At 43.6% G+C, this 15,781-nt stretch overlaps 1 protein-coding gene across 1 annotated transcript; it reads left to right on the top strand.

Moving 5' to 3' along the window:
• The first annotated feature begins 680 nt into the window (after nt 1-680).
• On the top strand, nt 681-14,908 carry PDIA6 (protein disulfide isomerase family A member 6). The gene is made up of 13 exons (XM_085056854.1): nt 681-772; nt 3,599-3,740; nt 4,562-4,619; nt 5,258-5,384; nt 5,882-5,988; nt 7,340-7,473; nt 7,888-8,002; nt 8,904-9,044; nt 10,212-10,296; nt 10,390-10,462; nt 11,503-11,661; nt 13,600-13,696; nt 14,434-14,908. Exons 1-13 carry the CDS (start codon nt 739-741, stop codon nt 14,500-14,502), a joined length of 1,341 nt encoding a protein of 446 aa, XP_084912980.1. The 5' UTR covers nt 681-738; the 3' UTR covers nt 14,503-14,908.
• Nucleotides 14,909-15,781: the final 873 nt, after the last annotated feature.

Genomic DNA, 15,781 nt, shown 5'->3' with positions numbered 1-15,781 from the left:
GTGTCTGTGGGACGCAGGTTACTCGGGGTTTAACAGCCCTCTTATCAGCAGGCACCAGCCCCCTCCCCCTGCTTGTAGTTCCTCGGCCTGCAGCAGACCTGGCCGGGCTAATTTCTACAGTCGAGCTTGCAACTTGAAAACATTTATTTTTAATTTTTTTTTTCAACTCTAGATGCCTGCCTTGCTTTTCACAGTGAAACCATTTAGACAATCAGAACACTGTTTTAGACCCTCCTTGAGACTTATTCGCACTCAGAGGCAGCACCAAAGCAGCTCGGCCACCCAACAGCACAAATCCCTGGCCTGCCTTCCTTCTCCCTGAAGGCCTGCGCGGGTTCTGGCGCAGGCCGGGCACCCGCCAGCGCTGAAGCCTCTCTGGACACGGCAGGATCTTCGGAAACTGCTGGAAGCAGACTGAGGGTACTTTCCCCGGGGCACCAGCGCTCAGCAGGTACACCTCCACCACACTCCTGCCCGCGGCAGCTCCGAAACTCCACCTCCCGCCCAGCCGCCGCCGCCATCACCGCCCTCCTCCTCCGCCTCCGCCCCTCAGAGCCTGCCCAGCCCCCCAGCCGCAGCGGCTGGCGCGGCCTCCTCCCATTGGCTGCGGCGCTGCCGGGGCGCTGGTGCGGCCAATGGACGCCGGCCACGGCGGGGCGCGTGGCGCGGGCGGGGCGGGGCGGGGCGCGCAGGCCGTGGCGGCGGCGGCGGCCGAGGGAGCGGGGCGGCCAGGCAGCCATGGGGGCGCGCGGCGCGGGCCGGCTGTGGTGGGGTAGGAGCCGTGAGGGCCCGGGGGGCGGCCTGAGGGGGCGGCGGGACGCGGCTTCCCTTTTCCCGGCTTGCGGGCCCCGGCGTGGCGGGAGGGAGCGGGGCCCCGGGCCGTGCGGCGGCTCTGCAGGGCGGCAGGCGGAGCGGGGGAGCCTCCTGAAAGGCGGTTGTAGGCAGGTGGAGATAGGCCTCTTCTCCCAGGCGGCTTGCAATAGAATTAAGAGGACGTAGGCTTAAGCTGCGCCATGGGAGGTTTAAATTGGACATTAGGATAAATTTCGTTACAGAAAAGGTGATTAGATATTAGAATGGGCTGCCCGGGGCGGTGGTGGAGTGACCGTCCCTGAAAGTGTTTAATGAAAGACTGGAGGTGGCACTCAGTGCCATGGTCTGGTTATCAGGGGGGGATCGGTCATGAGCTGGACTCGATCTCAGCGGTCTTTCCCACCCTCGTTGGTTCTGTGCGGGCAGCGCTCGCAGTCCGGCTGTGGCTGTGGCTGGTCTGAGCCTCGGGGGCGAGGGTTCCTCGGTGGCTTAGCGAAGCACAGGTAGAGAGATCCTGAAGGTCCCATCAAAGGAAAAAAAAAAAAAAAAAAAAGAGAGCAGTGACCGAGGTCACACGGTCACCGAGGGGAGCTGCTCTTCCCCTGGCCTTGCTGCCGCTTCTCGTGTGCCGGAGGAATCGATAAACCATTCCCGCTCGGGCCCCTCGGTGGAAACGCCAGAGGTGCCGGGGAGTTCTGCTGGCCTGTGGCTGGCCCAGCGCACGTGTGCAGGGATGTGTGAGCTCCGGCACACCCAGCACTGCTGCAGGAGGGGGTATTGGTGGGAGGAAGCTTATTATCCTCATCCCGTGATAAAATCTTTTTTTGATAGATCTCTAGACTTGCAACTTTGCGGTTCAGTTAGGAATAGTAATATCAGCATGGAGCTGCCTTAGCTGGTTTATTAATGCTCCTGTCTATGTGATTTGCTTACATTAGAAAACAACTTTGGAAATCAGATTATTTGTTTCTTTTTCTCCTCAGTAACAAGGACAGATTTGCATTTATCTGACTTAAATGCTTGTAAGAAAAATTATCTTCTTTGCTGAAGTTGAATTAAACCTTGAATGTTTCACTATAGAAAGGAAAGTTATGCCACCAGTTTGTGAGTCATAGTTTAAAAAAATGCAGCAATAGGTGACTAGGTGAATTTCATCATGTGCTTTCTTTTGTGAGTTCTCTTTAGCAAGTGTATTTGCATAAGCTAGACCTTATCTCTTTGAGGGGACAGAAATGGCCAAGTGAATTCTGTCTTCTGAATATATTCTGCCAGAGATTACCTAAAAGGTGAAGCTAGAATATGCTGATTTCATTTTAATGGTCTCATTCTGTCTAGAGGAGTTTTTTTCTCTTGAGAGTTATTGTTACATTCAAGGAACTTTTTCCATCCTTATTTTCTTACTCTACCCCAGCAGCAGCTGCTACTGTAGGTCACCGTAACATGCTGTGACAGCCACAAATTGCCTTGGAAGTCAATGCTGATGAAGTGCTGCTTGTGTATGGGCATACTGAAGAGGCACATCTAACACGTACATCTGGTGGTGGAAACCAATTATGATCACCCCAGAAGAAAACATTTGGGTCCTCGTGCTAGAAGAAACCATTAGGATGGGGTAGTGGTGCAATGTATGGGGCACTGGGTTTTAGTGTGACAATTCAGCCCTGATCTCTGCTTGAGTAACCTGGAAGGTGTTACTTCTGTCAGCTTTACTCACCTGCAGAATAGGGGTAATGAAACCAGCTTTTGTTGTAGGGGACTGATACAGTGTAGGGGATGCTGTGCAGTCTATGTACCGTGTGCTGTAGAGTTTCTGCATCATTGACCTGTTTTTCTCTCACTTTGAGTCTTGAGAGAGAATGTACATCTTCCCATTCAAGTTGTTAACCACTTGCAGCAAAGCTATTTTCTGTCTGGTTCTAACTTGAGTGTCTTAGTTCTTATTCCCTCCAGTCTTCAGCAGATCAACAAAAATCTTTTGCCAGGTGGATTTTGTTACAGAGGTCCTTGTCATCTCTCATCAAGTCATCTCTCAATCTCCCTGATGAGGTAGAAGGAAGGATTATGAAATTTTATGTACAAAGTCTCAAGTAATAATAAGTTCCAGAAATTGTCAGAAATACAAAGCCATAAGAGAAAGCAATTTCCTTCTATGTTTTAACGCTATTGTTTTAGTATTCTCAGAGTGCTTGAGTTGTTAACCAGAGAGATTTAGCTTTTGTTCTCCAGTCTGTTGCTAAAGAGCTAATAGTAGACTAAGATCCTCATGAGCAAGAATGATGCACTGCTAGTGCATCAAGTGCTGGTCTTAAAATCAGTGTAACTGTGCCAAGCCTAATTGGGACAGTCCTGTGTGATGTGATCCTATAAAAGATGTGTTCGAGTGCCTGCTGTGCAGGAGGTGTGAACAATTGGCTTAAGAGTTTCTATGAAAACTGAAAGAAAACATAGCTGATCGTGGGGATCCCTGTGGAAGTTCTGGTAGTCTGGTACCAGCAGGAGTTAGGGTAGGAGCTTTGGCACAAGTCTGTTTGGAGAGCCATAGCAGGAGTGGCAAAACTCCAGCTAGCTTTAGGCACAGACCCTCCTTTTACATGATCCTATGGAATCATGTTTTAATTGAGGAGGGAAAGCATGTATCTTGCCTTAACTTCCTTCTTTATCTGGTCTAACTGGAATCCCTTCCCACCGCTGCTGATTTGCAAAGAGTGGGGAGGTGATTTAGCCATAGCAACAGGAGAGTCACAAATGTTCAACAGGAGTGCTGATGTCTTTGCTTTTCATTTAGGCACAGTGAGCTGCACTTTGTTCCTGGCAGTCAATGGTTTATATTCGGCCAGCGATGATGTGATAGAACTCACACCAACCAACTTCAACAAGGAGGTCATTCAGAGCGAGAGCCTGTGGCTCGTGGAGTTCTATGCCCCATGGTAAGAGCTGCAGCTGTGTACTTGCTTGCTGTTATGACAGAGGAGCAGCACAGGAATCTGCTGCTGATCAGCTCAAGGTTTCATTCAGTTGTTGGCAGCACAGCTGTCAGTTTGATGGCCTCATGACTAGCAAAATAGCTGTACTTGGGATTCCTGTTTTAAGTATTTTCATGAGGGAAAAAGGCAGGAATTGGCATTTCAAGTTGGCAAATAGGGTCTGGTAGCAAAACCTTATATGCCATTTTTTTACTTCAAATTTTCTGGATAGATTAGTATTAAAATTAGTGATTAAAATGCAGTAGGTAAGTGAGAAGATCCCTCACTTCTGTGTTTTTGCGGCTTATTCTGATGTGAAAGTACAGATCTAAATTCACACTTAAAATTTCCATTGAAGAATACTGACTTTGTGCATCTTAATTTAGCATCTCTTTGTCGCCTGTTCTGCCCAGGTCCAGAGCATGGAGTCTATTCCATTTAAATTCTGGTGGTACATATTCTGTCTTTGTACAAATCCTTCTGTGATATTGCCATCCAAAGATCCACTTTCTGAAAAAAGTGGCCTTTTTTTGCAACAGCCATCTGACTGTCTGGACTGAGAGGTTTAGGGGAAGCCTTGCTCTGCCTCTTTGAGGGTTGCTGCAGTCTATATAATGTGGAGGTTTTTCTTCAGAAGCCTGAGTGATGATGTGATCCTGTGGCAGAGCCTCTTTTCCTTTTCATGAGTAAATCCTCAGTCTCCTACAGTTTGCTGTGAGTGTGAAATATTTGTCAGATCTGAATGACATTTACTGGTTTTTGTTGGGCTTTTTTCTTTCTAAAAGGTGTGGTCACTGTCAAAGGCTTACCCCTGAGTGGAAGAAAGCGGCAACAGCTTTAAAAGTAAGTTTAGCCTTTCAGATGTGCTTGTGGAAGTGAATTGAAGAGAGTTTGGCTGTTTGGGATTGGGAACATGAGGAGTTTGGTCCTCAAAACCATTATCACTTTAATCTTGTCCAGCCAATGAAGTGTTATTCAAGCACTTAAAAACTCAGGATTTTTGTTTGGTTTGGTCTGTTTCATCCTTTTTAAAAGAAGCCATTGAATTGTAGAGGAAGAAAGTCAGTTCTGTCTCTGTGAATTCCCATTACTATTCTCTAGGACAGAAAACATCTTTGTAAGCCATTTGTGATGACTGGCTTTTTTAAGTACAGAAAAATGAATCATGTCATGATTTGCTGAGCTCCTGCCTATGTAAAATACATATTCTCCTTCTTAGAAAACCAGACCAAAAAACCCAACTAAATAATACCCCAAACAATTTAAAATTTTGTCACACTGAAGAAAGAAGTGGACATTTGTAGTGTTCTGTAGTTCAATACTTGTGGCGTAAAATAACTCTCTTTTGTTGGCTGTTCTGTTGCAGTCCTAGTAACTGTCCCTCTCTCTTTCCCCCTTCTCCTCTGCCCCCAGCAGAGAGTATAAAAAGTGTTAAATTGCTGTAGAAGTCTTAGGCGTAATTATTTGTTTTGTTTCTGCAGGGTGTAGTGAAAGTGGGTGCAGTAGATGCAGATAAACATCAGTCTTTGGGTGGACAGTATGGAGTCAGAGGGTTTCCAACTATCAAGATATTTGGAGCCAACAAAAACAAAGCAGAGGATTATCAGGGTAAATATGATGATCTTTTAAATGTTGCATGCCCAAAAACTTCCCTGAATGCAGTAATTGTGGTAGCTGTTAATGCTGTGTTGTGTGGTGTTCCCTTCCTGTCTAGTGGTTGTAGTAACTGAGAGACAGATGGGGGGGAATAGTTTGACTAAATAGTGTATGTCTTAGCATTGTCTAACATTCTCACCTGCAGTTCACAGTTGTTGGAGGTTGACAGGCAGGTTCAAGGAACTATTCCTTTCTTCCTGTTTATTTGGAGCTTGCCATAGAGTCACCCCTCATCAGAAAAGCCAGGTAATGAAAAGGTGTAGTGAAGTCAGTCCTGCTGCTTGTGGTTGAGTCAGATGTCCCACCACTAGTACTGTATCACTCATAGCCCAGTCCTGCTTTTCCTGAAAAATCATTAGGGTGAGGGAGGATTAAGTTTGTAATTAAGTTAGGAGCATGCCTTAAACTGGCCTTTTGATGGTTTGATCACTTATTTTGTTGCATTGCAGGTGGCAGGACAAGCGAAGCTATTGTTGATGCTGCTCTAAGTGCTCTTCGGTCCCTGGTGAAAGAACGTCTTAGTGGCAGAAGTGGAGGATACAGTTCTGGAAGACAGGTATTTGAGGGAATGTGTGCTTATTTTTCAACTGGAGACCCCCAGCTCAGTCATGGAATTGGAAGGGATGCCTGGAGTTTGATCTAGTCCACGCACCCTGCCCAGTACAGAGCTAGCTGGAGCAGATTGCTCAGGGCTGTGTCCCTTGAAGTTGTGAGTATCTCCAAGAACTGAGACTCCAAATGGACTGCATTCTCTGGGCAACCTGCTCCAGTGTTTGTGCTCACAGTAGAAATCTTTTCTCTTATGTTTTAAGTTACAGAATCACAGAATGGTATTTCTTGTATTTCAACTTCATCCCTTTTGTCTCTTGTTGCAGACAAGAGTCTGCCTTTGTTTTTTTTTCATTCTCTTTCACCCTCTCATCACGTCAGATGCTCAAAGCCTTTATTTAATCAGCTCTGACCGTTGGCTGGGCTTGCTTCAGCATGTGCATGCCTGTTCTGTGGGGGAGCCCAGAACTAGACCCAGCACTCCAGATGTTTCACTTTGTGCTGAGCAGAGGAAAGATTATCTCCTCAGACTTGCTGGCAACTCTCTGCCTAGTGCAGCTCGGGAGGCTGTTCACCACCTTTGCCACAGGATTGCAGTGTTGGCTGATGTTCAGCTTGCCCACCAGGACACTCATGTTCTTCTCTGAAAAGTTGCTTTCCAGCTAGTCAGTTCTCAATGTGTACTGGTGTATGAGGCTGTTACTCTGCAGGTGCATCTCCTTTTGAACTTTGGGGTTCCTGTTAGCCCCATTCTCCAGGTGGTTCAGGTGCCATTTGCCTTGTCTAAAATAGACAGATTTTTTTTTTTTTAATTTGATAGTGTTTTTCTGAGGTTGGCTTGCTGAATTTCCCCCTGAAGGTAATTTTAAAAGCTTCTGGCTCCTCCTACTGTTTCTAAATCATGGTGCAAATATACTCTGACGTCCTCAGGGTGGCCACATAGAAGACCTGGGTGGACTGTACCCTGTAGTGTGTATTTCACTCCCACGTGTTTGTTTTGCCTGGAAACCAGGACTTGGTTCCAGATGGAAGTGGGGGTTGGAGAGCACTGTGTTCATGAACAGATCAGAGCATGAAGAACTGAGAAAGTGTTCCTGCATCTTCTCGGCAGTCAGTTTGACCCGATTTCTCTTTTTTCAAGAGAAGGTTCATTTGCTGTGTCCTGAAGGTGCTGTGAGGAGTAGGCTGTGTGTACTGTCAGTTCTAAAATGGGAAAGTTGTATCACCTAACACTGCCTGGTTTGTATCTTGCTCAAATAAAGATCATTTTGGTACAATGTGACACACAGGAGCTGGCTTGTGTGGGAGACCAGTTTTGGTTACTTCTTACGTGAGGGTCGTCTGTTTGTTTCTTACAGAGCCGGGAGAGCGGAGGTGGAGATAAGAAGGATGTGATTGAGCTGACTGATGACAGCTTTGATAAGAATGTCATAAATAGTGACGATGTGTGGATGGTGGAGTTTTATGCCCCATGGTGTGGGCACTGCAAAAAGTAAATGAGGTTTTTCTTTACCAATTCAGTTCCTGTTAGTGATTGCTTTGTGTTATACCCTTAATCCCCTAAAAGAGACCTTGCATCTCTGGTATACCGGAAGTGGGGTTTTTTGTAAGGTGATCTAATAAAAATGTGTGGGCTTCTGCTCAGGGCCCCTTGGTGCTGCTCTGACTGCACTCCTCCTTTGCAGTAAAATTCCCAGTTATCACTAGAAATAAGATCCAGACGTTATATTAAACTTTTCATTCCTTCAGACACAGGACGTCAGTCTTGTTTGGATAACTCTCTTAGCTGTTATGCTCTGCAAGAGACCTTTTTATCTTGAGTAAAATATGCTACATAATATTGAAGTGTGGTATACTTCTGCTAGCTCCGAGAGCGCTTAGGGCATTTGTACTTTCTGTTTTTCAGCCTGGAGCCCGAATGGGCAGCTGCTGCCACTGAGGTGAAGGAACAAACAAAAGGAAAAGTAAAGCTGGCTGCAGTAGATGCAACAGTCAATCAGATGTTGGCAGGCCGATATGGGGTGAGTGTGCCTCTGCAGTGGTTACAAATTCCTTTCCATCTCTACCAAGTCAGATTTCTCTTCAGTCCTTACTGAACTGTTCCTTAATCTGGTACTACTTAAATGTTTTGTGTTAAAAATAAGTGACACAAACAATTTTTTCCCACAAATAATTCATGACCATCAGTAACAATATATACATAGAGAAGAAAAGAATTAATGTGGATGTTGCTGAGGAGAAAGGCTGTTTATTTCTGTAAGATTTGTATACCTTTATCATCTGGAGTGAGAGGTTCTCTTCAGACTGTAGGCTGGTTGGGCATCTCAAACCTTGGAGCCAATTATCAGGGATCACTGACAATATTAGCTGTCCAGATCAGGTGTGTTGCTCACCAAAAGAGAATGGATACTCTTGAATTTTTAGAACAGTCCATGGAGCTTACCTTGTGCTGCATGGTTTCTCTCTTAAGTGCACATGGCTGACAATGTAGAGGAACACTGAGCAAGATTTACTGGAACTGTAGCAGAAGGAGCTTAAGGTCCACTTGTTGCTGTGTAGGCACAGTGTTGTTCCCCCACAGACAAATCAGGAAACTAATGTCTAATAAATATGAAGAGTAAAGATCGTCCTCATGGTACTTAAACCTTCAGTGCTTGGTGCATCTAAATTGAGATGAAATCATTGCTGGTTCATCAGGCCAAGACCCCAGAGAAGCATCTTAGTGCATGTTAACCTTATTTTGAATTGTTGCAAAGGTGGGAAGCTACAAAATTCAATTTCAGTCAGAACATGTGGGAAATGATACATGAAGATGTTAAATCTCTTCCTCTGTTTTTAATCTAGAACACATCAGACAAACAGATAATTTCCACTATAAATATTCAGGTTTATTTGAGCTGATGGCTTAAACGTGTCTTCCAGATTCGTGGATTTCCCACCATTAAAATCTTCCAGAAAGGAGAAGACCCTGTTGATTATGATGGTGGGAGAACTAGATCTGATATAATTTCTCGTGCTCTGGATCTCTTTTCTGATAATGCACCACCACCTGAGCTCCTGGAGGTACCTCTATATCATTTTCTCAAATTGCTTTTCCGTCATACTCTTGGCAGCAATTTTTACAGGTCTATACGAACTCTGAATAAAACTGAGTGTGGTGCTTGTGCACTGCGTTGTCCCAGAAAGTAAAGGATGACAAGTCTTGAATAACAAAAAGCTGGATGTTCTTTTCTACTGTCAATTTGTTGTTGACTGGAAGATGATCAGAACTGATGGAGTGAAGGCTTTGACAGGATGGTGCCAGGGTGTCTAAATCTGCTCTTGAGGAGTGAGTGACAAAGTTGGGTTGTGTGCCCCATCAGTTTTCTTACAATAAGAGGGCAGGGCCTTGTCATTTGTAAGCTGTCCATTAGGATATGCATGATGAGTAGTTTTGCTTGTTGTCCTAAAGTCTCCACCCTCTGTAAAGCAACTTCTTTTTTCAGCTTGCTTTTGGTAGATTTGAAATGGTGATTACATGTCTCTAAGTGAGGTGCACACAAGACAATCTGTTGGGATGCAGAAAGGAAAAAAATATTTGTACTATTTGTAAACCTAAAGATATTTTTAAATGGTGCTTGTTTCATCTTTCCCATCGTTCTAATTTTTTTTATTTTGTATGCTTTATAATATTATTACAACAGCAATGCATGTTGATGTGTGTGTATATGCATATAATTGATTTATATACATCAAGGGCTGCATGCTTAGAAATTTATTTACTGGCGGAGCGCACAATCAAAGATTGGAGACTGCTAGTGTAGGTCACTGGATCAATTCCTTTTTGAGACAGATCCCACAAAAACTGTGTTGCTGTTACTGTTGCTTGAACATCCTCTGCTGGCTCTCGCTGTTCTCGCAGGCATTCACATAGGCCTGGGGGGGCTCTTTCCAGCCCTGGGCAAGGACTGATTTTGAGCAAGAAGTGACATCTGACTGTGCTTTCTGTAAGCTTTAGGTGGTACTGCTTAGTTTCCTGTTGCTGCAACAACAGTCTTCTCAACAGAAGACTTTGTAAATTACTCTTGTACTGGAGGACCAGTGAAGTAGGAGAGACTTGTAAGCTTTTGCGTCAAGTTGTTTCAATGCTACTACCTTGTAGGATGCAGTTATTAGGCTGTTGGAGGGACGTGCAGTCACAACTGAAGAACCAAGCCTTACTGTCATTGAGCTTCTGCTGCTTTCTTCTAGATAATCAGTGAGGATGTTCTGAAGAGTACCTGTGATGCTCATCAGCTCTGCATCATTTCTGTCCTGCCTCATATTCTTGACACAGGTACACATACAAGCAAGCAGACTTCTGTATGAATTTGTCACTTAAAGCATATTGTTGTGTTTTTTAACTTGTCCAATTCTGTCTAACAAACAGGAGCTTCAGGCAGAAATTCCTACCTGGATGTCATGTTAAAAATGGCTGAAAAATACAAAAAGAAAATGTGGGGGTAAGTGTCATTGTCCACTGGTTGTCTTGGAAAATACTGAGCATTTCTGGGGGTAATGGGATAAAATTTGTATGATACCTGTTAAGCTACAGAAAAGAGTTGTTCCTTGTTCAGGGTAGCATATCTTGGTGTTTCACTAATTACTGGGGAAGGGGATGCTGTGACTTTAAAATAACCCATTTTATTTTATTATATTTTGATCCACCTCTCAAATGCTGCATTTACAAGTGATATCTAAGCATTAATGAGATTAAGCATCTTTTACTCTTGCCCTGAATATTAAAATATTCTAGGGAGGTTTCTTTTACCATCTTTTGCTGCTTGGTGAGTCTGTCAGTGTGATTGTTGAATTTTGAAAAAACCAGGTAAATTGCAGTTTATTAATAAGTGTCATGGTATTAAAGAAACAGATCAGCAGGCTGTGCCTTTCCTCCTCCTTCTCTCATGTGCAGGTTAGGATCTCTGGGACTTCTCAGGAAAGTGAGAGCTGTTCTGTCACACTGGCTGCTGTGAAAGGGAGCAAAATGGCATGAAAGCTTGGGGGAAAATGCTGAGATTGGCTCATTCCAGAGGCTCCTCAGGGGACGTGCTAAGCATTAGAGGAACTGAGACCTGACTAGTGAGGAACAAACATTGACTGTCCTTAGCTAGAAATCCTCCATAGTGATTTTTGGGCAGGACTTCGTAATCTTTAGATTTGTGACTCAAGTACTTTTAAACCTTCCTTAATACTGGCTAACGTGTAGCACTGTGTTCACGTTGGTAACATAGTTCTTGCCCTGCACTGTATTTAGTGCCTGTTCTTATCCAGCTTTCAGTGGCTGTGTGGATGGGACTGGCCTAGAGGTGCTGCTGAGAAGGGGCTTTCTTCTGTTGCAAGGTTCAAGATCAGGACCTTCCCTTTTCCTGCTGACTTTGCAAGTGTCAAGGGCAATACAGAGCTCTGCTGGACCTCTGCAGGGTTTCTGGATATGTGTGATTTGAAAAATATTGTAGTGCCTATTCTCATTAATAATTTACTATTTCATCTTTTCCTTAAGGTGGCTGTGGACAGAAGCAGGTGCTCAGTCAGATCTTGAGAGCTCTCTGGGGATTGGAGGCTTTGGGTATCCAGCAATGGCAGCTATTAATGCTCGGAAGATGAAATTTGCCCTTCTGAAAGGATCATTCAGTGAGCAAGGAATTAATGAGTTTCTCAGGTATGAAATTTTCAAGTGACTTAAATCTTTCTGTAACTGGGGCTATGACTCTTCAGACGACAATCAGGCTCTCCTGTATTAGACAAGACTTGCACGGTTAAGAGAATTAAGATGATGACAATTCAGTGGAGTAAGGGAATGCAATAAAGCAGTCATTACCTTTATGTGGTGTACAGATTTAAGTTGGCCATTTAGATTTAGGTAGTATCAGTGCAACTTTTGAAAACATAAATGGGCTTTGATGTTGAAAAGTTCTGTTTCTCTGATAACTTAAAAAATAACTTAGTAGTGAATTCCATTTAATTCAAATGGTGCATTCTGACTAGTTATTAGTAATAGGAAAGTTCCCAGTTTGGGAATCTAAATGGGTGCTGTTGAAGTTCTTGAGGTTGTGTATGTTGCTTTTCATGTTTCTGATTCAGTCTGGTCCTGTCTTCCCCCTCCCACCTTTCCATTCTCCTGGCACTTGATCAGTTGACTGGGGGAACTGAAAAAATCCATCCAGAAAGTCAATAGCTCACTGCTCAGCACAAGGTCCCTGAAACTGCCTCTTGTGTAGCTGGGCAAGAGCCAGTGCTGAGAAGAATGGAATAGGGAAAGGAAGTACAGAGGATGACAGAAGGTGGCAGCAGCACTGAAACAGAGAAGCTAAACTTAAACTGTTACTTTAGTGTGGTCAGAGTGAGCTAGGAACTCTGCTTCCAGGTAAAGCACCAGCTGCCATAACTTATGTGAGAGCCCTTGAGACCTTGCATTAGCAGTGTTATTTCCATGTCCATCCTTGGAGAATGGCAGAGAACAGCCAGAATTGTCAAAGCAAATGCAACAGCCTTTCCCAGGCGCTGATTGAATACAGTTCCTGCTGGATTAATGGAATCAGTGCAGTATTCTTACTTGTGAAAGTGATCAGACTTTCTTCTTAATGCCAAAAAAAAGAAACATTCTTAGGGCATCAAGTAAAATTCAGGATTCAGATGCAAGAAGAGAAATACCAGACAGTTTGTACTAATGCATGTGAAAGTGTCTGCCTTTGTCCAACATAACAAGTTTTCTTAGTCTATAAAATCCATCTTAGTAAAGCCTTTCCTGGGTGAGCTTGGATGGTGCTTCCAGGACACAGCAGCCAATTTAACAGCTTATATTGCATTAGATAATTGGTTTGGTATTGTTTTATCACACAGCACTAGCTAGAATAATTTCTTACTTTACACTTCAGCTCAGCTGTGCTGCCTAGAGAAAGCAGCATAATCACAGCTGGTGTGGCTGGCTGTTCACTCAGCTGCTGTAGGAAGCTTCTGCAATCTAATAGGCAGTCTCAGCAGTGTTGACTACAAGTAAGGAAATTGGCACTGTGAAAAGCATAAAAAATTGTGAACTCCACTTAGGGAGGAATGCTAATTCAGTCTTACTTGCCTCTGAAAGAATGCAAAGGGATTAGCTCATGAGGATTTTAATGGTGGGCTTTTTGAGCAAGCCTAACTAGCAAGTGCAGGATGAAGTGTCTCAAACAGAAGCTTGTTATCTAGTACCCTTAGGAACCCATGGAGGCCTAGTCTCCATTAATGACGATCACTGGTGACTTCCAAACTAGAATAGGTGCAGGTGACTTCCAAAACTAGAATTACAGACTCACCTTGGAGTTGCCTTAAGTGGTAAACTGTTAAAGGGGCTTCACTTATCTATGATTGTTACACTGCTGAAATATAAAATAGTGTAGCTCGCAGATGTCTTTGAATCCAATTGAAATTTTCAATGGTGCCTTAAGGATTTTGTCATTTTCTGCTTCTTGATTTTAAGTTTTTGCATCCAGACAGTTTAGATTTGCTTAAAGAGGTGAAATCTTAATGTTGTCTTCCTTTTATCTGAAGCAGGCCCTGTTCCAGGTGGATGGAGGTAGGAGGAATTTCTTAAATTTAACTTTTACTTGTTTTTTCTCAGGGAACTCTCCGTGGGTCGTGGCTCTACAGCACCAGTGGGTGGTGGAGCTTTCCCCAAAATTCATACAGTTGAACCTTGGGATGGCAAAGATGGTGAGGTAAGAGGCACTCCATTTTTGAAGGTGCTGAGGAATTGCTGTGTTCAGAAGTGACAGGAGAGAGTAACTAACAACTGTCAGTGTGAAAATTCTTGTTCTGACAAGATCATGACAAGTTGTGTTGATGGTTTCCTGTTATCTAAATACTGCCAACAGACCAAATGGCACATTGATCATCTGCCATTGTGGACCACGTGTTCCTGCCTAACTGTTAGGATGTGATTTGAAAGCTGGATCCCTTGAGGCAGAAATGTATTTCCAGTGCTGACTAAGGGAGGTGGCAGTGCATGCATTCAAGACCCCAGTGTTTTGGAGACTTGGGTTCTGCAATATGCTGACCTTGCCATTAGGGTCTTAATATCAGAAAGTTTGTCAGGTAAAGCCTGTGTAATATAAAACACAGTGACTAGGTCTTCGTTCTTAAGGTTCAACATTGCTGTAAAAACCAGCGTTACTGCAGTACTTTGATCTACTTCAGATAGATAAAAACACTGAATATGGTAGTAGTTTTGTTACATAGTTTGTTTGTGTAGCCTTCATCTGAAGTGTTTTGATTAGTGAAAAACAACCTCCTAGTCTAAACTGATCACTTGTCCTGTGCTTAATGCACTTGGAGTTTTATGAATGACAGAGATGACAGGAGAGAGCTTTACTCTCAGGTTGAAGTAGGAATCTTTCCAACTCCGGGATCTCCTGGCACTTCTCAACACATACTCAAAACCTTCCCTTTTTCACAGCTTCCAGCTGAAGATGACATTGATCTCAGTGATGTGGATCTGGATGACTTGGGTAAAGATGAGCTGTGAGATCTTCAGGAAACTTCTTTTCTTGGGAGAGTTTGCGCAGCAGTTTGCAGCCTGGATCACAGTCAGACAGATATTTCAGTGGCCTTTTTATGGAGAAGTAGCACATGCCACACTGTGCTATTGGATGCACTGCAGCAGTGGACTGTACGCATCTCAAGAAAACATTGCAGAAATTCTATGAATTGTCATAACCAGTAAACTTGATTGTATTCTGTGTAACAAATATTTTGAGGACAACATGGATATTTCTTTAGAACATCTTGGTTTTTATTTTGTTGATAATGTGCTGTTTGAGTGTTACTGGAGGCTGTTAGTGTAACCAATTTTAACTGTAATTTTTTTTCATGGAGGTGGAGCCTGCTCAGCTTCTGTTTCAATTAAAGAATAAAATATTTTTTGACACACAGTGTTAGTCTTGTATAGAGTAAGAAAGGCGCATGTAATACAAGCAGTCCTATGTTGGATGACTCTTGAAAGCGAACTGTAGAATAGAGGGGAGTCCTAAACCACCTCCTTGCTGTGAGATCTTGACAGTTTGGCCTAAAGCCTGGTAAGATGGACAATCTTAGTTTAAATGCTCTTCAGTCTTCCTTTTCCTATTCCTTCTCAGGGGCTTTCTCTTTCTTTGTGCCAGACTTCATAAGATCATTAACACAATGGAAGTGGGATTGCTGCTGCAGTGAGAGATGCTGGGAGCTGTTGGTCTTTCCCTTGGATTAGTGATGAAGCTAATCTGCATTTTAGGGCATAAGGATTTCCAGGTGCTAACAGAAAACTACCCTGGTGCTGTCTCCAGCAAATTGGGTAATATTTCTTCACTTCCCATCTGGCATTGTTTTGATCTGAAATTGCTATCTCCTTGGAAGGGGAATTAGGACTGGGAATAGGGATGTTTACTGCTGCTTTTTAAATAAAAATACAAGACATGGAGAGCAATAACATAATAGTATATTGGTGTCTAGTGAAGTGACGCTGACGTGATCAGCTTGTTTATAGATAAGGAATGAAAGAACTGAAACTTCCCCCTTCTTTCAAGGAAATAACAATATGGATATCTGTCATCTGGTGTCTGTAAGATATTGCCCATAGCTTATCCCTGTGAAAGGCAGTGTCAGAATCATTGGCAGCCAGCAGTAACTGCTGATTCTGTGCAGGACATGTGCTCCAACTCTTAAGTCATCCCAGCAGATGAGATCTAATGGAACTGTTCTAACTGAAATATCTGCAAAAACTAAACTCATGAGTACTTGGGACTGTAAATCATATTATGATAAGTTCC

Source organism: Lichenostomus cassidix, chromosome 3 (assembly GCF_008360975.1).
Source record: "Lichenostomus cassidix isolate B80296 chromosome 3, HeHo_3.0, whole genome shotgun sequence".
Taxonomy (NCBI): Eukaryota; Metazoa; Chordata; class Aves; order Passeriformes; family Meliphagidae; genus Lichenostomus; species Lichenostomus cassidix.
This window is presented reverse-complemented; position numbering and strand designations above follow the sequence as displayed.

What these genes read in the sequence shown, in the direction of transcription:
- PDIA6 (XM_085056854.1), top strand. Translation starts at nt 739, where the DNA reads ATGGGGGCGCGCGGCGCGGGCCGGCTGTGGTGGG. An exon ending in CGCGGGCCGGCTGTGGTGGG is followed by an intron (nt 773 to 3,598) that starts GTAGGAGCCGTG and finishes CTTTTCATTTAG; the next exon opens with GCACAGTGAGCTGCACTTTG. An exon ending in GTGGAGTTCTATGCCCCATG is followed by an intron (nt 3,741 to 4,561) that starts GTAAGAGCTGCA and finishes TCTTTCTAAAAG; the next exon opens with GTGTGGTCACTGTCAAAGGC.